Source organism: Populus nigra, chromosome 6 (assembly GCF_951802175.1).
Source record: "Populus nigra chromosome 6, ddPopNigr1.1, whole genome shotgun sequence".
Lineage (NCBI taxonomy): Eukaryota > Viridiplantae > Streptophyta > Magnoliopsida > Malpighiales > Salicaceae > Populus > Populus nigra.
Window position 1 is genome coordinate 7548942 of NC_084857.1, and position 23686 is coordinate 7572627.

A 23686-nucleotide genomic window follows, 5' to 3' on the forward strand; every position below is an offset into this window, starting at 1 on the left:
TTCATAAAGTAATGGAAACCTGATCATATGCATACTCAGTCTATAACAAATTAAATTAAAATTAAAACCATTACTAAAACTAGACAAAAAAACGAGCTCCCATAACGCCTCTACATTTTCTCCAATACCCCAATTTATTGGGACTGTTGAGCTTCTTCTCTGCTACTGCTACTCTATTAATCCCGCTACCCTTGATCTTCTTCTCTGCTACTGCTACCCTATTAATCCTGCTACCCTTTCTTCTTCCATATATTTTCTTTGCCTTCACTTTCACTTTGTTTCTCTTTGTTTTAGTTTTACCATTCTTGTGTGCTTTTATATCCTCTCGCCTGATTCTCAAGGCTGTGTCTCTAGAAATGATGTATATCCCATTTTTTGGAACAAGATTTGGTACTCCCAGGTCCAAGCCTGTTAAAGGAGGATCAAGGTGTAATATTGTTGATCATGGAAAGGTTGATGATCTGGGCCTCAATGATACGCAAGATGGCTTTGAGTCAGACCCTAGTTGGGAGTTTCCATCTTTGGACGAATCTGAAGAAAAGGAACATATAGAACAAGAAGATGATCAAGAGGTGGATGGAAGAGAAAAGTTGTGCACGTATGAGGAGGACTCTTGGCAAATTCTGGTACCAAAATCTCTTACCAAAAAGGAAGAAAACAAAACGGTATGCTTTGATCTTTTCATTGAATTTTCAAATGTGAAAAATAATAATAAAATTTCGTATTCCTTATGTTGAAGAATGGAACAAATAAATAAACATACGCATAGCAGACAATTAGTTTGTTTTCCAAACTAGCTTGAGCTGTCAATTTATTAACTATCCGTCCTTTTTTGTTCATTCTTGCAGTTTTTTGAACTCCTGTCCTTTTGGAGAAAGCAAGAGAAAGAAGAGATATGCAAGAGATTTTAATGAAGTCTGGTGGTAAACTTCAGCTCTCAGAAATTAATTGATTGTTTTTTTTTCCTTCCTCCAGTCACTGATTTGATAATATTGATGAATAATTTTGTCAAAATGTAGACCTGCTGGTTTCTGGACAAATAGCTTGCATGAACAGGGAGGGAAAACAGAGGAAGTTTTCAAAGTACAAAGACTGGGATACCAGAATTTGACTTTAAGACATTAAAAAGATTTAAATTGATGTTTTAAAATTGAAAAGGCATCCACAACTTTTTAGTTTTTTTTTTAAAAATTTTTTACATGAAGATCACAAAGCCATCAATAAATATATAAAAACAATCAATTTAAAATTTGAGTACAAAATTTCTGCCAAATTAGTGAAAAATGCCGTCGATGTTTTTTCTCTTTTCTATAAACTAAAATAGTTGCCAATGGGCCTGGTTACTTCAATGTTGTCGTAATGGGCCTGGTTACTTCAATGTTGTCGTAATGGGCCTGTGATATGGGCTGGCTCAAGTGTCCACTGAAATCGGTTATCTCTTGGAGATGAGATCAACGTGGGCTGATAGTGAAGAAACAGGCTTGCTTGATGTGCCCTTTTCTTGAAGAAATTGAACCTTCTGTCCGTGGGGCCTATCTGCAAAAGTCTTTGTTACATTCTGATTTCTGACCTTTTTACATCTGCCCAACACATGCATTCACATTCAACCCCGCTTTTGAAAGAAAATCTCTCCGTTTGTCTTTTGCTATTACGGAGGAGCTTATTTTTTATTAAAAAAAATATAATATTTTTTGCACATTCCAATTAATTGGCTACCCTCAAAAACAAAAACAAAATTAACTCTGGTCTATGGCTTCATCGGAATTTCCTTTAACCATACACAATGTAACTATTTTGATGCCCTTGAAGTGAAAACAATCTAAGGCTTTGCTCATTCAAAACTCACAATCTAATTTTACTCGTAATTTTTTTTAATTTATATTATTTTCTAATCATGTTATTAAATTAATTCGATTTAATGAATTCAATTAGACAATTTTTCAAGTTTAGATTTTTTTTTATTCTTTAAAATACTAGCTTGAGTTGTGTTATAGTATGAGCATCATTCTAGATTTGATCAAGCTATTTTTGTGAACCTTTAATAATAAATTGTTTTTTTTCATTTCAAGCATCTAATAATTGGTTAATTTAAATTGTGATTTTTAATTTATTTTGATTTGAATTCAATGGTATTATAATAGGCTCATGCCCTAGATCGAGATTTTTACGGGTTAAACATAGCTGATTCCAATCAATTCAAAATGCTAGCATCTTAATATATTTTTTCAAAAAAATATTTTTCAGTCACAATCTCAATATTTTAAAAAGTTCTTGTTTATTATACATTAAACTTTTGAATTCCTCGTATTTTTTATAATTTTTACATAATTATAAAAAATAATCTACAGGGAAGCCAAAATGTGACATTGCATGGATGGCGGTGCCCTTCAAAGCAAAGGAGATTGCTGCTACTAGATTCTGAAATTAATATGTGTATATATATATATTGCATCAAATTAAGTACTCCATCTCCATCGTGAACCTAATGCAAAATACAATCTTCAAACACGCGCTATTCCTTCTTGGACCCCATTACCAGCATCGGTCGTGACGAGGTAGCCTGATCATTCCTGGGTTCAAAGTTCTAAACATTTGCACTGCACGGCTCCTCTCTCTCTCTCTCTCTCTCTCTCTCTCTCTCTCTATATATATATATATATATATATATATATATATATATAAAGCGAAAACCCACAATTTTAGACACTATTATTGCCGACCGTTGATCCTAAATCACTGTACGTGTACATAGTCGATAATCCCATGTGTTAGGCGAAAGTCCTTGCACCTGGGCTCCATAATTTTATTTTATTTTTGTTGACTTGATTGATACTTTTATCTAGGTGATTACTCTTCGCTGGTTAAATAATTTAATATTGTATATGTGCTTATTGATATTGTACACCGCTGCTATATATAACTATGTTCATGCCTCTTGTTCTGTATTGTTTTTTTTTTCTTATTGTTTTTATTGATTCTATTCTATAATAATAATAACTAAACATTACCTACAATAATTTTAGAGTAAATATTTATATTTTAAAAAATAAAATATATAAAAACATGTCTCGTCGATTTTTATGGTCTCCATTTAAATATAATAACCAGGAACTACATTACTGAAAAAAAAATAGACTTCATCCAAATAGGAAACAAGAGGCGCGTGTGGAACCAAAAACGATCCACGTGCGACGACGTCGCAGCCCACCAGACTTGTTATTCTCCGCGGAAGTCTGAGAAACTGACAGATTCTGATTTTTTACCCAATTAAAAAGGCAATTGTTGCTGGGTCCGTGCAGCAAAACAACGTGCCATCCAATTGGAGCAATCCAATCTGTTTCCACCATGACGTGGGATGATACTATTGACTGTATTTTGTCGTTTTGTGTCTTGTATTTTGTGCATTTGGGTGCCTTGTATCTGGTCAACAGTTATCTCATTAGACTGGTGCTTCTCCTAACAATTTGCATCCTCGCGACAAAACCGTTAAGATTGGGTACCACAATGTATATAACGTAAATTATTTGTTAAAATTATTTTGTTTTGAAAATATATTAATATATTTTTTATTTTTAATATTAAAATAATTAAATATATTAAAAAATATATTAATTTGCTAGTTTTTTCAAAACAAATATATTTTTAAAACACTCAAATGCTGTTCGAAACATATTTTTAAATATATTATAAGTGTGTATTTCATATTATAGTGTATATGTGCTTATTAAAAATATTTTTTATTTGAAAATATAGTCAAACAAGTAAGGTCTATAGTGAGATCACGAACCTATTTGGCAACTCACTTGGTTGCGTGTTTGTGATTTTTTTTTAAAATTTTTTTAATGTTATAATATTAAAAGTAATTTTTAAAAATAAAAAATATTATTATTTTAATATATTTATATAAAAAAAAATTACCATAATACTAAATACTACATAGAATACAAATCATTTATTTTCTTCCCAAAAGGTGCATTTTTATCCATCCAAAACAAGGAGAAAAACATTTTGTTTTAATTGGGAGCCCAAAACCTCAATTAATACATATTTTTGAAAATTCAAAGGTCATTATATAATTTTTTATAAAGATATTTGAATCAGTTTGTATACAAATTGAAATTAAATCTCATTTAATTTATAAAAAAACACATCTTACCTAATACATTTTAAGAATAATTTCCCTGGGTAATTATAATTCCATGGTCCAGACTAAAAAATTGAACAATAAAACAAACTTTCTTAATAATTTCCACTCCAGTTTCATGACACGAGAGCACCAAATACTTCCAAGTTGACAAGCAGGAATTATTTGTAGCAACAAAATCTTCCTCTCGATCTCTCAGCACATGCATTGAAGAGCAGGTTGCTGCTTGCAAGCTGATTCGGACCTCGAGCACGTAATTAATATAATTAGCCCAGAGAGCAAGAATTCTCACGTAAATAAGTCATACTTTTTTCATCTTGTTTATACAAAACCCAGGGCACATGGCACCGGGATTTTATTATGTGGATGGCTAGCTATCTGATCGTTGAAAATTTATGATAGCAAAAAAATAATTCTGACAGAGAATACGTGGCAAGATAATACCGACTGGTCTGATAAAGAACAAAAATCTTGACTCACCGGTGCGTGCGGTGGTCATGGGATATAGCTGACCGTTCTTTCATTTGGTTCATGTACATGCACGCGTTATTATAAATTTTCACGGTAAGCATAATTCTGGTGATGAAGAAAATCTGCTCATTTCATTGATTTTTTTTTTAATTCGAGTATATGTATATAGATAGTAGAATGTTTTTAAAATATATATATATATATTTTTAAATAACTTAGCAACTCATAAATATCCTTAATCATTAAATAAAAATAAAATTATAAAACTCAAGGTATTCCGAGTAGATTTTACTCCTTAAATGTTTGTGTACGAGTATAACAAAAATTTACTTTTAATTTTTTTTTGTGTTAAAAATATATTAAAATAATATTTTTATTTTTTAAGATTTATTTATGACAATAACGTATCAAAACGATTCAAAAACAAAAAAAATAATTTGAGATAAAAAAGAAAATTCAAAATTTTTTAAAAATGTGATTTGACTGGACTCCCAAATACACCCTAGACTTAGATATCTAAACAAAATTTTTAAAAAATATTCATATTCAACACTAGTATAGGAAAAAGAAGTTGTGAGACTCCCAACTTCTTTTAAATTTTGAACCTTATACGATAACATGTTTACACGAGGCTATATCTTCGAAGACGAGTTATCTTGATAGTAGGCACACACACACAATGGATCAAGACAGCTAATAACATGATTGCACTTCTCCCATCATTCATCAAATTAGCTGACCCGTCTCTGAAACCACACAAAGATCTTTGAATCTCGACCGCCCTGCACGTCCTTTTTGCGCCATCAAATGCCGTTTTGTGTGTGTATATATATATATATGCCGTTTTTTTATGTGCCGGCCTATTGCTTGTTTAATATATACCCTATGGTATTTGTTTATCAGGACACGATACCCTAAATATGTTCTTAATTAGATTTATGAATTCCTGTAAAATAATACTATTAATGCTGGTCCTTAGTCTTTGAGATTACAGTCATCTCTTTGATCGTTGTTCCAGACTTTTGCAAGTGACCACATCACAGCCCAAATACGTGAAAAGAACTTGTGCGCTGAAAAGAATGGCAAGAATTACCCAGCCCATACGTGGTAAAGTTTATGATTCCAGACAGATGACAGGTCTGATAATTCTTTGTATTTTTTTTTATTAATTGAATCAAGATCGATGACAGGGTTGTGCTTACAGTTTGCACTAGATAAAGCATCTCCACAAAAACCACATCGTGTATCATAATCATTTGCATGTCTCTTTCAGCCTTTGATTACATGTTAGTGGGGGAAAGGACATCTATATAAAATAGACGGTTTCAAAGCTCGAAGTGCCGAGAAAGTTAGAAACAGCGTTAGGATCGACAACGCACTTTAAAACTGGTTTAACGACAGTTCTTTGCCCCTGAAATACTATTAAAGTTATGGTAAATTGAGGCTTGTAATATTCCAGACAAATATCATTCCTTCATTTAATTTATTCGACCATTGTCATTTAATTATAAGAAACTCCTCTACCAAAATATTTTTTAATATCTTAAGATATTTTTCTTACATGTTCTAGTAAAAATCCATTCTACTTTAAAAAATAATTCCAACAAAAAAAAATCATGATAAAAAAGCATTTTTTATTATTTTTAAACATTAAATAATATTAAAATTGCAAAAAAATAAAAATAATTTTGGAACGATCCCAAATCTTGATGGAGGCCCTAAAAAAATCATATAAATTTATTGTGTAGTTTTATTCGACCATTGTCATCCAGGACTTGGAGGGATGGAATATAAATCTGGTGCGTGGATGAATAAATTTAGATGAAAATATTTTCCTTCTCTTTTATTTTTGGATCCAGGTTCGCATTCATGATATAACCCATTAAAATATATAGCTTAGACTTCTTTTTTCCTAGAGTACTATCTTTTTATATATACCAGTCAATGAATAAATAAAAAAAATAATAAAAATATCCTTTTGCTCTACAATAAAAACTAAATTTATTTTCAAACGATATTACAGTACTAGTCTAATATTAGATTCTCTAGATACTAATTACAAGATGTGAATAAAAAGAAGAAGAAAAAAAGAAAACTCCCTGATTTACCATGCAATTAAATTGTTAGAATTGCAATCTCTTAGACACCAACTTTTTTAAAACTGACCATTTATAAATAGCTTCATGATAAAGAATTTCTCGTTGATATGAAATGTTAGGGTGGAAAGTATCTTGACTCGCAATTTAATGAAAGTGAAGCGTTATGCTGAGAATAACATCGTACCAATTTTCCTCGACATGGATTCTTCATCCTTTTTTTTTTATTTTTTTTCACGCCTTCCGTTTCCATTTCTTTCTCAAGGTAATTGCAAAACAAAGTTGGGTGAGCATTTGGGCTATTTTCCATCACATATATATCATCCATATTACCATGACTCAGCAGCATGCCATGCATGGTAATTCTGGTAATGTAACCCCAAGAGCAATATCGATTAATATCTCGAAATCAATTTTGCTGTGATACAGGAGAAAACACGAAGAAGAAAACAGCTTATCACCAAGCTTAAATCATTTCATCCCTTGCAAAACAAGAAAGTCCAGAACTTGAATTGTCCCGATACAGGTAAAAGATCAGAATACGTTTCTAAGATCTGATCGACAGTTTTTTTTTTTTTTTTTTACGGTAACAAAAATTACCCATCGGAGTGGTACTCTTGGTTTCCCCCCAGCAAATGTTATTTTAAACCACCACTTGTACAAAAATATTGCAAGCCTAATCCATTACGGAGACAATATATCTTCCTACATAAGATATTAAGATTCGTTTGACTAGCTAGGTTGTTCTAAGGTCTGTGCCTAAACAAGTGAAATATCCATGACCGACCAATGGACTCGAGTGCATCAATAATGATTTACCTTGAACCCATCAGTATGAGAAATTGAGAATCAACCTGTTGCCTCCATACTCATTTCATATCGCAGAATGGGGCGTGTAACATTTGCATATTATATTATAACATGTAATATTTTCTGTCTGGGGTGCATATTACTCCGACTTAATGTCATGTTATCGACAGTGACTAATTATCCTCATTTGAAAATGCATCCTAAACAGGGTTTGGTTAAATTTTATTTAAAATTATTTTTTTTTATTTTAAATAAAAAAATATTTTTAAAAACAACCACTTCTCACAAGCATATCTCGAGTTTTTTCTTCCCGATAAAAGCTACATTCTAGTTAATTCTTCATACCTGGAGATTTGGAATTTCATCATCTCGTTTCTTAGACATCTACAAGACGTGGGAAATACGTGTATGCAAGCTCTTCTACGGTCATAACTAAACTAGTTTGTACTGGCAATGTTAGGCCTTGCCAATACGTGGAATCAACAAAAGAGCCGGGCATTCCCATTTTTTTTAATATAAAAAAATGAATGCGCAGCAGACCAACTACTCAATACCCGGTATAATATCTTTTGTTTTTTTGATTTTAAAAATATATTTTTTGATTTTTGATTTACTTAAAATTAATATTTTTTTAATATTTTTTTAATATTTTAATAGATTAATATAAAAAATAATTTAAAAAAATAACTACTATTACATAACAAACAAAAACAGAAAGCGCTGCGTTTTTTTTCTGTCATCTATACAAATTTACTAGATTGTTGTCATGAGAGTTGAAGAATCTGGCAATATCCATCGACACATTTTAGTCCTTTTTTTCGATGAGGTCATCAAGGGACAGCGAGTAGCGTTTTGAAGACATCCTGCGATCTCCCTTTCTGTTCATCAAAGGAGGCAAACAAGGGAAACAAGGAAGATGACCCCTTGAATACAAAGAGGGCAAGTGTGCTGACGCACCATGAATCCATTGCTTTTCTGGGCAGAGCAGGCTTGAGGACGGTCATGCAGATTTGCCACCACATCACAGATCGAAAATGACACTTTGCATTTGAACCGTCGGATCACCCGATATGATCTTCTAAGCATGGGAGTAAGATCCCAAGAATGGAACACTTGGATCCAAAACCATCCCGGGGATGTGACCAGTGCGAAAGGACCATTGTACCTTTTCCTTTTAAGGCCCACCCGTCACTGGTTTGGTTATCTACATTGCACCTCAAATGTGTAGGATACTAATGTAGAGTCCTCGCATTTCATAAAATGTGTTTTTTTACATATATTTTTTAAAAATTATATAGAAATAGTCAATAATAATTTTTTAATTTTCTAAAAATTATTTTTAATACATAAACAAATTAATTTTAAATATACTTTTAAATTTACCCAACCCTATTTAAAACAGTAACTAGTAAATTTTATCTCGGAAGAAAAACAGTAAATGGAGAGGGATAAGGTCAACTGGCTTTTGATTTCCATATTTTACACACAGCAATAGAAAAGACGGATCAACTTGCAAACTCTATCCATGAAGCTAAATCAATCAATACTTGCACCATGAGTTGATACACCACAACTTCACCAAACTCAAACCCCGAACACCAATCAAAACTCTTGAATGCAAGGACATTTCCGTCCATTAAAGAAGCCGCTACCCATTAATCGACAAGTGGCATCAAAATAACTGCCTCCGAAAAAACGTAAATTAAAAAAAACCTGTTAAAACGGTGGCCTTATCGACGTCATCATCCAATCTTTTATCTCCATGTCACACCACCCTCTCTTGTCCTCCATCGCCATCCTAATCCAGCGGCTCAGATCTTCCTTTCTAGACTCTTCCATTTTTAATTTTTTATCCCACAAAGAAACAAAAGAAAGAGCTTCAGAGAGAGGCGGTAAATATTTAACCAGGGTTAGTTCTCAACCCACGTACGTACATAGTTAAAGAACGGTCTTGGAAGCGCACACCACAGGGGGAGAGGGAGAAAGGAAAGGAGAGAGAGATTTCTTCTTTTAATAATAAAAAGCAGGGTTTGGGTTTTTTGAGTTGGCCTTTAAAGGAGTACAAGCAGTAGAGAAATTGAAACTGAGTCAACTCTGGCGATTCTTTGTTCTTTGTTAAACCTCTGTAATTCTCTTGACTGACTCGTTTTTTTGTGACCCATCCATCACCCTTGGAAGCTAGCTAGCTATTGGGAATTAATTCAACGGTCCTGATTTTGTTTCAAAGATTCTTCTCGCAGGGTGTTGGGTTCTTCAGATCCTGCAATCTGGTTAGTTGTTTAGTGTCAGTTCAGTTCTTGATTGGGATTTAACGTATTGTTTCATCATCGGTTTTTCTTTTCTTTTCTTTCCAGGTTAGTTTTATTTCTTTTGCAATTGTAATGAGAAAATATAAATAGATTCGATTGAGGGAACATTCTTGTATTATCTTTTGTTTTAAGGTACTCTTTTTCCTTCTTTTTTTCCGAAAAAAATAGACTATAGAATCTTTTGTTTTCAGTTTTTTCCATGTTTAATGTAGTTGTTTTACTTAGGTAATTAATGTTATATTATCAACTAAACAAATATTTCGTTATGTAGTATTTTCTTGCATTCAGATGAGTTTTTTCTCGATTTTTTTCTCTTGAAACCAGTTGTTAATGATGGATTAATTCATAAGAATGTTGATAATGGAAGCTAGGTACATTCAAGATTCTATGCATGTTGAAGAAAACGGATGGAACCCCAGTGGTTGGGTGAAATGGGTGTGTATGAATCCATACATAGGAATCAGATCTATTAATTTTAATGAAATTAAGTGACTTTCAGCTATTTAGTCTGCGATCTAATAGTTTTAAAGTGTTTCTATTATTGATGCCCTTTTGTTTCTGTTTTTTTTCAGATTCTTGAGGTTTAATAGGAATGGCATGCTTAATGTAGCACCGAGGGGGACGTATTTTTCCTGGTCACTGTTTTTTTCTTTGTGGGTGGTGATTTCAGATTTTTGAGCTGATGGATGGAGTTTTGATTTGCAGTTTATAAATTGATGATTGACTGTGAACTAGATTTTTTTTTCCTACTAAATCTATTGCGATTGGCTTTGGAGTTTGGGGCTTTTTTGGGAGGGAAGAAGCTCTCTTCCTTCATTGCCGCCACTCTCACCTTCCACATAGATAGCAGGGATTTCATTCCATTTCATGTCTCGTAAACTGGACAGCCCAGTTCAAACACAGATGGCAGTGGCAGTCTTTAAGAGCCCACTTGGTGGGGAATACCATGGAAGTAAAAGAATGGAAGGGAAACAACCTGCTGGGAGGAGACGAGTTTTTGTGCAAACCGATACTGGATGTGTCTTGGGAATGGAGTTGGATCGCAGTGACAATGCTCATACAGTGAAACGAAGGTTGCAGATTGCCCTTAATGTGTCAACTGAGGAGAGTTCCTTGACTTTTGGGGATATGGTGCTGAATAACGACCTCAGTGCTGTTCGTAATGACTCACCTCTTCTTTTAACACGGAACTATCTTCATAGAAGCTCATCTACTCCCTGTCTTTCACCGACTGGAAGAGACATCCAACAGAGAGACCAGAGTCGTCCTATTGAGATATTGGGACAGTCAAATAGCTTTGCTAAAATGAAACAGGTGGTGAAGGAAAGTATCAAGGCAATTAAAAATGGTGTTGACCCACTTCCTGTTCATAGTGGGCTCGGTGGTGCATACTATTTTAGGAACAGCAGAGGTCAGAGTGTTGCCATTGTGAAGCCAACAGATGAAGAACCTTTTGCACCAAACAATCCAAAAGGTTTTGTTGGCAAAGCTCTTGGGCAACCAGGTTTGAAACGGTCTGTGCGTGTTGGGGAGACAGGGTTCAGGGAAGTGGCAGCATACCTTCTTGACTATGATCACTTTGCTAATGTGCCCCCTACTGCACTTGTGAAGATCACTCACTCAATCTTCAATGTCAATGACGGGGTAAATGGCAATAAGCCACACAAGAAGAAGAAGGTCAGCAAGATTGCGTCTTTCCAGCAGTTCATTCCACATGATTTTGATGCCAGTGATCACGGGACATCAAGCTTCCCAGTATCTTCTGTGCATCGTATTGGGATATTAGACATTAGAATTTTTAACACTGACAGACATGCTGGGAACCTTCTAGTCAGGAAGCTTGATGGTGTCGGGAGATTTGGGCAAGTGGAGCTGATTCCAATTGATCATGGGCTTTGCTTACCAGAAACATTGGAGGATCCATACTTCGAGTGGATTCATTGGCCTCAGGCTTCAATTCCGTTCTCAGATGATGAGCTTGACTATATAAAAAAACTTAACCCTGGCAACGATTGTGATATGCTGCGAATGCAGCTTCCGATGATCAGAGAGGCTTGCCTCCGGGTTCTAGTTCTCTGCACAATTTTTCTCAAGGAGGCTGCCATCCATGGTCTCTGTCTTGCTGAAATTGGTGAGATGATGAGCAGGGAGTTCCGACCTGGTGAGGAGGAACCCAGTGAGCTTGAGCTTGTGTGCATTGAGGCAAGGAGGTTGATAGCCGAGAGGGAGGCATTCTCTCCCAGGGGTGATTTGGTAGATGATCAGGAATTCCAATTTGATTTAGACTGCGATGAAACACAATACGACTTCACTGCTAAGCTAACAGCAGATGACTACATGATCAGGTCACCATTCCAATTTGGAATTGGATCTGGGAGTGGTCGTTTCCCACTCTCAAAATTGGAGGAAAGCATGGAGGAGGACGAGGAAAGTGAAGGGGAGGAAGAGCAAGAGGGTTTTGCTGCCCTGCGTACTCTTGAAAAACTCCCAACCATTTCAAAGCTTTCCATGTCATTGAAGAGTATCACGTTAGGTGACAAGAACCAGAAGTTATCAGGAACAAAGCCAGAAAATGGCTGTCTTAGTAATAGATCATCTGGGCACAGGAGTGCTAACGAGCAGCTTCCTGCAAGTATAAGTTTTGTGGAGCTGGCAGATATGACTGAGGAAGAGTGGACCTTGTTTTTGGAGAAATTTCAGGAACTGCTGTACCCAGCATTTGACAAACGCAAATCTGTCACCCTAGGTCAGAGGCAGAGACAGAGGCTTGGTACTTCATGCCAGTTTTGAGATATGAGATACCGGTATGAAGATGAATAAGACTTTATAGGTTTGTGGGAGTGAACGGCGGTTTTTAGTGTAGGTTCAGTCAATGGGTTTTCTCCCTGGAAGGTGTTGTAGCTTGGATCTACTGTAGGAGGAACTGCTGTAAATATTCTTGGCATCAGCAAAGTGAGGACTCGCTGAGTAGGAATTTGGTTGTATTTCTTGTACTTTTTTTTTTCCTTTCCATTTTTTTTTTGTTTTACCTCAACTCCAGCCATATGAACTTGTTTGATAAATAATTTGTAGAGTGAATATCCTAAAGAAAGAAAGTGTGTAAATAGTGACATCTTGGCTTTCTTGATCTTGCTATCAATCAATTATTTATCCGTTTTCTTTAATCATTCATTTAGCCAGATTGGATCTTTGTTGCAATGGCATGGTTTTCATAGTCTTGACTTTCAGACTGTCTTCTGATGTTCTTGTAAATCCCTAGTGATAAATGCAAGTTAAAGACTTGCTGCAAGCTTTACCCATAATTTAGCCGAGGATTGCAATTTCAATTGTATGCATCTCGCTTCGAGCTCTTTTGTTTCTACGAGGACTAGTTGTCAAACCAGGAGGTTCCCGGTGGCTAATCTGTTTGAAGCTCATGCCGAGGAAGAAATTTTGAATGTGTGCAAACAGATTACAAACTATTCACATGAAGAAGGCACGAGCTTGTGACTTTGAGTTGTCAAGTAAGTATGTAGTCATTTGTTTCGTATAGGAACACCAAAATTTGTTCCGCCAACTTGTTGAAGATGAAGAGGCGAAAGATGCGTGCGCCCATGTCCATACTCTCAATCCATCATCGCTATTCATAACTGCTCTGCTGGCCACCGGATGGGCGTGTAGCCCATGTTAGTGGCTGAACAAGCGACTTCTTTGGCCTTCTGCCAATACAACAGGGGTCAGTGCCGGTATTTATATGCTGGAAAATGTTATGAACAGTAGTTGCCCTTTGATTGCGATTGCGATTGGGATTGAATTTCATTTGTCCATTGTGATAGAGTTAACACGCAATGGCCGGATTGAATTCAATCAGACACGAGTGATCGACTGTCCGAGCTCATCCTATATATTTTTTTCTATGTTAAAACAACACCTGGCGCTATCATTCATAGATTATTATCGCCGTCTGAATTTGAGGGATATTATTATTGCCTTTATTACTTTTAAATTTCAATTAGAAAAAGACACAAGTCCTTGTTATGTGTCATGGTTGTTCGAAATCGACAGTTTTTTTTATGTATAATATTTTCAAGCCGTCTGAATTTGTGGGATATTATTATTGCCTTTATTACTTTTAAATTTCATTTAGAAAAAGACACAAGTCCTTGTTATGTGTCATGGTTGTTCGAAATCAACAGTTCAGGAAGAAGAGGAATTGCAAAAGAAATTGTCCATGCTCACAAAGAAAGCAAGCAAATATATTAGCAGCCATTGTAATCTATGGACCGGATCCATTATTTCCACCATTGCTATTATGTTTTCCCCCCTAAGTTTTCTTTTAAAATCAAGGATTTTTTTTTTATCAGGTCCCTAGTTTGAAGATTAACTCTTTACACTTGCACATGACCTTTAGTCTTCACTAAATAATGGCTCCAATGCTTCACTTTTTCCAAGTCTTGAGATGAATTCAACACCTCTAAAGACCTAACTTGAATTTGAACCTACTTTAATGGAATCAGTAAGTATAGCAATCGATATGGTGGGCCTTACTAGTCATTTTAGCAGTCATAGTCATGTGTACCAAATCAAGGTTATCTACGCATTAAAGTTTGGTGAAGGTCACCGGCTCAAGTTATTTGAAAAATTATAAATGAATTTTTTTAAATTTTTTTAAAAATATTTTTTTATGTATATATGATAAATTGGATTTGGAATAATTTTTTTTTGTGTTCAATATAAAACAATCCAAAAATATATTTTATTTCTTCTTGAGTGTTTATTAAGTGATGTCTTGTACCATTATCATTATAACCAGACAAGGCTTCCGAACCTTTGTTCTTCTTTTAGTTTGCTTAATTAATTTGACTACAGCTAACAGAAGGGGATTAGGAAACTAACAGTACAGAATAACGGGTTATGGACAGTGACCATCGTGGCAGCCTAATCTGATCAGATTCTCTTTGTTTTGTTTTTAAATATCCACTTGTTCCTGGAGCAGGGGTCCAGCCTGGTACTGTTTTTATTGATAGATTAAAGTTGAAGCTAAAATGATGAATCAATGTAGAGGATAGCAAAGGCAGATGCTCAAAAGTGGCCCTATATGGACTCGTCTGTCTAGTTGTTCCCTTAGTGACATTGTGAAGCAAAATCATAGTTATGTTTAACAAATATTTGATTATTTAGGTCATATAAAGACATCTGACCATGTGATCAGAAAAATCTCCAGTTATTTTACTGCTAAGGCTCTGCTTGAAATGAATAGCCTTGCCTGTGTCCTTGAGCATAATGATAATAAAGTACCCGTGTTTGGTGTAATGTGTTGAGACCTGACCTACCCTCATGTGATGATCAAGTAAATGAGAGGAAAGCTAAAGCACATGCGGATAGATGATGAGGGAAAGAAAGAAAAACTTGACCTCAAGAAACTTGGCCACATCTTGAACATTAACTTGATTGAGAAAAAGCAGCAAATTCTATTGAATATAAGAAGAAGAATAAAGAATCAAAAGCACAATAAATATCGGGAATCCGTGCATGTGAACCTCTCAGCATGAAAATGAGTGTTAAAGAAAGAGCATGGATTCTGAAGATCTATAATGACAATAATAGACATCAAATCATGGTGGTGTGAAGATCATTTCTTTCATTAGTGCAGCCCAGCTCATGATGAGCCTCGCAGCACCTGTGATTTCTGAGACTGTCTGCATATGGTTTTAACTTATTTAAACCTTGTGATCACTCCCTGAGGTTTGTTATACTGTTTAGATGCGCAACAAAGCTGACCACATTCCAAACAAATTCTCAGTTTCTGAAGTCAAGAAACATGATAAACGCATCAGGGTTTTTCATGTTCCTCCCTGTCCAGCAGGTCTTGGATCTTGATGTTAAATGTCCTCCTGTGCAGATCCATGACTGAAAACCAGGTGGCTGTATTCATGTAAGAGCATGAAAGAAGACGAGGGCAAATTTTTTGAAAGGAAGTCAATTAATGTATATATCTATGGTAATTAAAGAAGATCATAATGGGAATCTGAGAAAGTTAGATTAAAGAATTCCATTAATCAAGATTAAGGAGAAGAACTCAACGCAGAATGTCAAATGGCTAAAAAAGATAGGCTGAAAGGGCCATATACACACATAATATTCTTCCGTGCATGATCTCTCAGGTATATTATTCCAAAAAAAGAGATAAGAATTAAAGAGGATATGGTATTTTAACCCAACGTCTTAATCAACTAGGAATGGAATTTGTGTTAAGAAAGCAAACATGGGGATGATCAGTCCTTTTTATCCTGTGTTTTTCTTAGTTACTAGTCTAGAAGTTCTGTAGCAGTGGTGTAATTTCTATCCTATCAAGCTTTATTAGTCCCCACTCTCTTCATGGTTATTAGAAAAACCAATTATCGTGCATATATTTTATAATGGTTTTTTTCTCGTTACAATAGTTTTTAATCGATAAGGCTCTTATTTATTTAAATAAAATTATTTGTCCTTTAGGCTTAATCAATTCTTGAATATTATATATAAAGTTAAAAGAGCTTACAGTAAAAATATTATATCTCTGAACAACATATCTGCTAAGAGGATGGTTTGATAATTTTGTAAGGATTCAAATGTTATTGTCAGACTCCCAAGGATGATTGTTGTAGCAATCTCATATTTAAATTACTTAATTGTTCTTGAAAGTTACTTTCATTTAATTATTTTAAGGGGTATTTTCAGTATTTTACATTTTCAAGAAATGAAATCACTAAATTAACTCTAAAATCTAATTTTCTAAGCTTTGTATTAAGAGGTGTTTTGTTATTTTCTATAAATTTTTTGTTATTATTAAATTGGGTTAGTAATTTTTTTCTGTTATTATGAAATCATATAAGGTTTGGCTCAAAAAAAAAGTGATTTTACTCTGTTTTGAAGTATGGTTGTTGTTATTTTTTAAAGTACTTTTTATTTAGAAATACATTAAAACAATATTTTTTTATTTTAATCTAAAAACGTTAAAATATATTAATTTGAAATAAAAAATAAAATGATTTTAATTTTTTTAAAAAAATACTTTTACAACTGAAAAAAACAGAGTATCTCGGTTTAGGATTCACGAGGAGACCATATATAGAGGTGGATGATTTTATTTTTTAATGTATGAATGGCTTTTCTGAAACTCAATAAAAAAAAATAATTTTTAGCTATAATGTGAGAATTCTCGAGGAATAGGATGTCCACTACGTTTACAGAGCCTTTTTCCAGGACCCCATTAATTAGTGAGGGCATCAAGCTCAAGAAGTACAATTGCTGCTCGCCTTTGTATCGTTTTGGGCTCCCTAAGAGATCCTTGCTCTGTATAGATTATGGACCCTCCCTTGCCTTTTCATTCAAGCCATTCTCCTCTAAATAATGGGCTTTCCTGGATCTCAAAGTTATGGGCGGTTTTAAGATACAAAACTATGGCCTTGCTAAAAAATTTAAGATCCTGTGTTTTCAACTAGGATCCTGTGGGTCGCTAAACGTTCGAAACCATAGAAAGACCAAGCGAACGTTTAGGATAAACATAGTGTCCGATTACCATATAACTTCAAGGGATGTACGAAGGATGAAGGAGATTTTATCCCCAGCTTCGCCTGCTTCTAGCTTAAGAAGAAAGAAATGGTCTGTTTAAGTGAAAGAAACTCGATAGATTCTGGGAAAAGCCTAAGAATACCTCGATGGTTGGCGTCAATTTTGCTTTCAAATAAATTTTTATATCAATTTATTTTCCTGATAATCTTGATTTGTCAGCAGGGGTCTTCCATTAGAATTCTTTAACATAAAATGTCAAGTTTCCTACAAAAATGTATGAAAAGAAGAAGAATCTGGTTGGAAAGACTTGTAAGAGTTTCTGAGATTTGGAGGATAAAATCGATATAAATAACTGTTGAGGATAAAACTAAAGCTTCATCTCTACTTGTTTAATGAAGATTCTCACTAACGCAGACTATTATTTGGTTGCTAGATGATTTTTCCATGTTTTAATAAATAATAATAGAGCCACCTAACCCTCAAACACCAATCAGTGAAGGATCCTTCCACCATTTCCGACCAGTATTGGCCATCGTTGTTGTTTCAATCTGATACGTTTTCGTGCTTGCCCTGTTGACCTGATCAGTATCTGCCACAAGCCCAAGACCACAGCCGTCTCCTTCCAACATAATATGGAACAGTAGAAATACACTAGAAAAAAATCACAAGCATTTAGTCTTATTGATCCATGACAGTCACAGAAATGAAGGCAAATAACAGAGCAAATCACTTGTCAATGTCCAAGGAAAAAAGGGATGGTGGTGGTGGGGGGCTATGCAATCCTATTTTGTGGCTATAATTTAATTTCATGCATAACTTAGTGTGAAGAGTTATGCTTAATAAAGAAGGGCATTAATCTTCTATTTACACCTTCTGACTCCTGACAATATATTAGATATGCCTCCATGGTCTTTCTGCAAGGCTTACACATTCACTATACCTAAAACAATCGACAAGATGATCGATTGTCAACCCTGCTGCTTGCATGAATGAGTACACAATCACTGGTCCGACGAATCTAAATCCACGCTTGAGTAGATCCTTGCTAATGGCTTCTGCTTTTGGAGACCTTAAAGGAACATTTCTTGGATATTTGTATCTGTTGATTGTGGGTTTGAAATTCACATTACCCCACATGTAATTACTAAAAGATCCAAATTCCCTTGCAATCTGCGTTTTAAATCAGAAAACCAGAATCTTAAGCAAGCAGCTCAATGGGATGCCAGTGAAACCATTAGTATTGGATGGACGTTAATTTTCGAGACTTGCCTTCAGTATGCATTTGGAATTGTCCACTATGCACCTCACTCTGCTCTCAGCCAACATGATTGCCTTGTTTGAGGCTATCTCCATGACTTCTTTCTCTCCCATTTTCGCTACAATATTCGGATCGAATCCCTCGAAAGCTTCTCTATATTTTAACAAAACAATAAGCTCTTAGGTACATTATCAAAACAAATCAAATCAGAGAAGATATGTAAGAAACCAAATAACAAACAATAGTTAATTAGAGTGGTTCATAGAAATTCTTGTTTTTTGACAAATTGATGAGGAGTGGTCCAAAGACCCTACCTGAATAGTTCCTTTCTTTTCAAAATCTCTGTCCAATTATAGTCCATCAGCATACCAGACAACGCAAGCAGCTCGAACAATTGACTGTCCATTAAGTTAATCACAACTTGAACTAATTAAATTGGCATAATACTCAATGATTATGCAGGTATAGTACTAGATTAAACTCACTTACTTATCGTCGTATACTGGAACTCCCCAGCATTCATCATGAAATGCCACATAAACTTTATCTGTACCAAACCTTAGAATCAAATGTCTAAATATATAGCATCAGCAAAACTTGTTCTCTCTTATCTATTTTTAGTACTATACACCCAAAAGTTGATATAAGAATATATAGTGGGTACACATTTTGGAACCCTCTGTGGATAGCAATCATTGAAATACATTAAATATTATGGATACATGCATGTATACAATCTAAGATGCTGGACAGTTTGGTAGAGAAGTGTTTTGAAATTGTACATGGGGATAAAAACAGCAAAATGTTTTAGAACCTTATGAATCTTATTAACTCATGTTGTTACTTTCTACTGCCACAGTGATAGAAGCTTCATGAGCTTCTTTATTAAGTTTGACCTTATTTTATTTAATTATTTCACATCCTAACCACTACTGCAGCAATGTCAGTTTTTTTTTTTTTTTTATCAATGAAGCATCATGTGATGAACTAGAAACAATTGCAGAATACACACACATTTTTTTTTTATTTTTAATCTTGGGAAAAAGAATAGTTCTGTATCACAGTAAAATTAGCCTATCCTTAGATGCTGTATACATGTATGAGAAAATAAGATGGTAATTTCATGAACTTTAATATATTATACCACTGTTCTTTGTAATCCAGTTGCACCTCTTCACCTCCCCATCGTTAGAATCCTGATTCTGCTGCTGCTGCTGCTGCTGCTGTGGCTGGAAGTTTCTAGCCACCGGGACTTCTCTTCTTTCCAGTGGAGAAATTAGACGAAGTGCCAAGGATATCTTCTGTTCCAATGGAACAGCTGAAGAATCTGTGAGAGAAGAATCATTTGAGTTCTGTGACAAAGATAATGACACTGATGATAAGGATAGGGAGGAAGTGCTTCGATGCAGCCCAATTGGATAAACTCTCTTGAGGTGTTTAGAGAAGAGCCCTTGAGTATTACTTACTGGCTTCTCTTTTTCTTTGATTAAAATGTTGTTCTTCTCCAGAATTTGTTTTCTTACATTTGCCTTATACATGCCTGGAGTCTGGAGAAGATGAGACAGTTGCTGTCTTAAATTGGGGTAGATAGAAAAAGTTGGATCGAGGTATCTATAAAAGGTTCGGAGTTATAAAAAGTGGGGGGAGGGGAGCTTTATAGGTGAGGCACCTAAGTAGGTGAAATGTGAATTTCATTGTGGATTGATCACACTATGCTTCTTGGATTTTAAGTAAAATCAATATGGCTATGGGATGATATTATTTTATTTATCTCTGAAGAAATTACTTATGAATTTCTAGATGTGATTAAAGAAATAGAGAATAAGAATTGGCATGCATCAGAGTCTTGGATAGACTGTTTCTTTATAGTTTCTGGTGGTTTAGCTAGCTAATCAATCCATGTTTGTGTTTGGTATATTTTGTTCAGCAAAGAAATTCAATTTTTTTCTACTAATTAAAATAATCTCATCACTATTTAGATTCCGACTCTCACAGGCAATACCAAACTCCATATTAAGCCATTTTTATATTATTTTTCAAGAATGCCTACATCAATCTTTAAACAAACCCGTGTGCGCACTTGCAACCCCAGATATCGTTCATGTTTCCTTCCAGTATCATTCTTTTTGTCGTGCTATTGCTAGACTAGATGGTGTGAAATTAGAAGAAAAGCACTTTCATTTACTGGGTTAATGTTAGATGTTCAACATTGGGATTTGCTTTTAGTTGCGGTGTTGGTCTCAATGGAAGTGTAATGGGTCCAGAAATTATTCTTAACTTGTACTCTTGTGCCTTGAAAGTCCGAGGCATACCTGTTGCCTACATAGACAGAGAAATCCCATCGCATTCCATCAATAAAATTGCGAGCGGGTGTTGTTTACTACCATGAGGTATGGGAAAGGACACATGAACAGATTGCTAAGTGATTGTTGCTTCTCTCCTTGTATCCAAATCTGTGCAGACAGCAAGTCATTTCGTAGATTGCTGTTGCAGAGCAGCTCCATTTGGAAGAGTTTTTCTGTTTCAGTTCTCTCACAGCTCATTACCTCACTGGTGTTTTGCTGACGAACTTATAACATCAGACAAAACAAACTGCGTTGCTTGCCTTCCTCCTGAATTGCAAAACAGAAACGTGTTTGGACTCTGTGCTTAGGTTTGAATTCTAGAACACAAGTGTTTATCGTGGACACAAGATAACAAGAAATAAGTTTTAAGAAATTATGATGAGCCATTGGTTATATAGGGTTTTATGATCTGAGGATGATCTCATCAGCGTAATGATCCATGTGCGTTCTTTCTTCTTCTTCTTTTCTCTTGATTTTTAGCATGGAATAAAGCACATCAACGGTAATTTATGATTATCTTTCTTTAATATACAGGGTTTGGCGGAATTAATACGGGATCCATATCCACTAATCAAACGATTATATTTATTTATTTTTATCAAATTCCACAGTACTATTTTATTTAAAAAGACCCCACCCCACCTATACAAGGAATTAAGTTTTCTCCCTTTTCAGCATTCTATGGTTGGATGGTAGTATTTCTTAATAATATTTTGTTGACATAAACTTAATTCATGAATATTTTATGTCAAAAATAGACTTTTCGTGACATAGATAAAACAAATCATGAAAATTTTATTTATTATAAAATGGAACAAGTTAACTAATTAAATGATATAATTTTTTTTATATAATTAATGCATCAAATTGAATGTTGATGTGCGACTACTCGTACATGTGTTTATGAACTTGGATACTAGATTGATGGCATGTCCTTGGCTTCACTAAATGTTTTTCAATATAAAAAAGAATTTATATAATATCAATATTTAAAAAAATAAAAAAATCTAAGAATTTAATAACTAAAAAAAAATTATATGGTAACTAAAAAATAAATAAAACAAAGTATTATAAAACAAGCCTTTAGCTTGAACTCATGCAATTAATTTGATTTAATTACAGAATAAAACTTCTTTTAAAATAGTTAAATTCAATAAAAATTAAAAAAAATCTAAGTAAATTTTTATTACTTTCAAAGCAATAAAAAAAATTCTATAGAAAATAAATAAAAAAATATTGGTCAATGAAATAAAAAAAATATTTAAAAAAAAATCAAGCAAATTTAAGTGAGTCTTATAAATCCAGGTTAGTTTTTCATCACCTAACCACTTAAATATCAAAATATAAAATTAATAAATTTAATTTAATTAAAAATATATATTTTTTAAATAAACTAAACTTAACGGGGAAAAGAAAATTCAAAGTAAGCCGTGTAATTTTCAGAATAATAAATAAATTTTATAAATAAATAAATAAATAATATTTAAAAATAAAATTAAAACAAAAACAAGCTTAAAATATTACGTCCGTCTAACGCCACCATTTTATTTGAAAAGACCCCGCCCCACATACACAATGAATTAAATTTTCACCCTTTTTAGCATTTTGTGGTTGGATGGTATATTTTTTAACAATTTTTTTATATATAAACTTAATTCATGAATATTTTATATTTCAAAAACAGAATATTCATGACATAAATAAAAAAGAGTCAAGAGAATCTTATTTTATTATAATTTGGAACAAGTTAGCCAATTAAATGAAATCATCTTGATAGGGATTTTTTTTTCCTTCTAATTAATGCATCAAATTGAATATTAATGTGAAACCACTAGCGCTCGTGTTTATGAAATAGTTAGACATTGACAAAGTTCAATAATTATAATTATTGATAAAAAAATCACAATAATTATTATAATTTTATATTTAATCATTTGATTAATATGAAATACAAGAATAAGATTTTACGTATTATATTTTTTTATGAGATCAAGTAGCTAGAGCCATACAAGGTTGAGAAAGTCCTCAAATTTTTTTTTTATTTTTTTCCGGATATTTTCACACCCTTTTAAAAAATAGAACTAGTTCTGATTGGGGTTTATAGCTGCCTCTCATAACAAATACGCTTCCTAAAGATTGAACATGTGTTTTTATCATTGCAGGAATATAACAGTACTTTAACCGCTAGACCAATTGTTAGTTGTTAAAAAAGTTCTCAAATTAAAATTAAAAATTGTTTTTCTTTTGTATTTATTTCTGGACTTTAACTATTTTCCCTTGTTTCCAGAAAATTTCAATGAATCATTGACTTTTAATATAATAATTTTTTATACATATAATTGAAAATTATAATTCTAAATCTCGAGAATTTTTTAACAAGCTTGAAAAATCCTAATTAGCTACATATCAAGTCAAGATGTTCACTTAAGGGATATCTAATGTTCGCGTATATATATAATTCAAATTTTCGTTGAGAATTATGGGCATATGTTCTTCTCAATGTATGGAGTCTCGAAATGTTTATTTCGGTCGATAAATGGAGGAGAAGTAATTACTCTCGCTACCCAAAAATTAATGCCTTAATGTTAAAAATAAAAATAAACATAAAAAAGCCGCACATCGAGCAACTGTACATGCAATCTCAATCTCAATCTCAATCTCAATCCTAAAACCTAAACCTCTTTTTTTTTTTTTTAATAATCTCCCTCCTCATTCTTAAA

At 33.8% G+C, this 23686-nt stretch overlaps 2 protein-coding genes across 6 annotated transcripts; one reads left to right on the top strand and one right to left on the bottom strand.

Moving 5' to 3' along the window:
• The first annotated feature begins 9468 nt into the window (after positions 1-9468).
• Positions 9469-12994, top strand: LOC133695620 (phosphatidylinositol 4-kinase gamma 7-like). 5 transcript variants are annotated; one of them, XM_062117530.1, is made up of 3 exons: positions 9469-9791; positions 9876-9962; positions 10403-12994. In XM_062117530.1, exon 3 carries the CDS (start codon positions 10698-10700, stop codon positions 12618-12620), a length of 1923 nt encoding a protein of 640 aa, XP_061973514.1. In that variant the 5' UTR covers positions 9469-9791; positions 9876-9962; positions 10403-10697; the 3' UTR covers positions 12621-12994. The 5 variants fall into 5 exon arrangements, with proteins under 5 accessions (XP_061973514.1, XP_061973515.1, XP_061973513.1 ...); XM_062117531.1 differs by lacking the exon at positions 9876-9962 and adding an exon at positions 10202-10265; XM_062117529.1 differs by having other exon boundaries at positions 9469-9962.
• A 5021-nt stretch (positions 12995-18015) lies between these two features.
• LOC133696048 (uncharacterized) lies at positions 18016-20266 on the bottom strand. The gene is made up of 5 exons (XM_062118066.1): positions 19766-20266; positions 19111-19168; positions 18936-19019; positions 18633-18774; positions 18016-18533 (listed from the first exon to the last, which is right to left on the bottom strand). The coding sequence occupies exons 1-5, from the start codon at positions 20157-20159 to the stop codon at positions 18255-18257; spliced, it is 957 nt and encodes a 318-aa protein (XP_061974050.1). The 5' UTR covers positions 20160-20266; the 3' UTR covers positions 18016-18254.
• Between the last annotated feature and the right edge of the window lie 3420 nt (positions 20267-23686).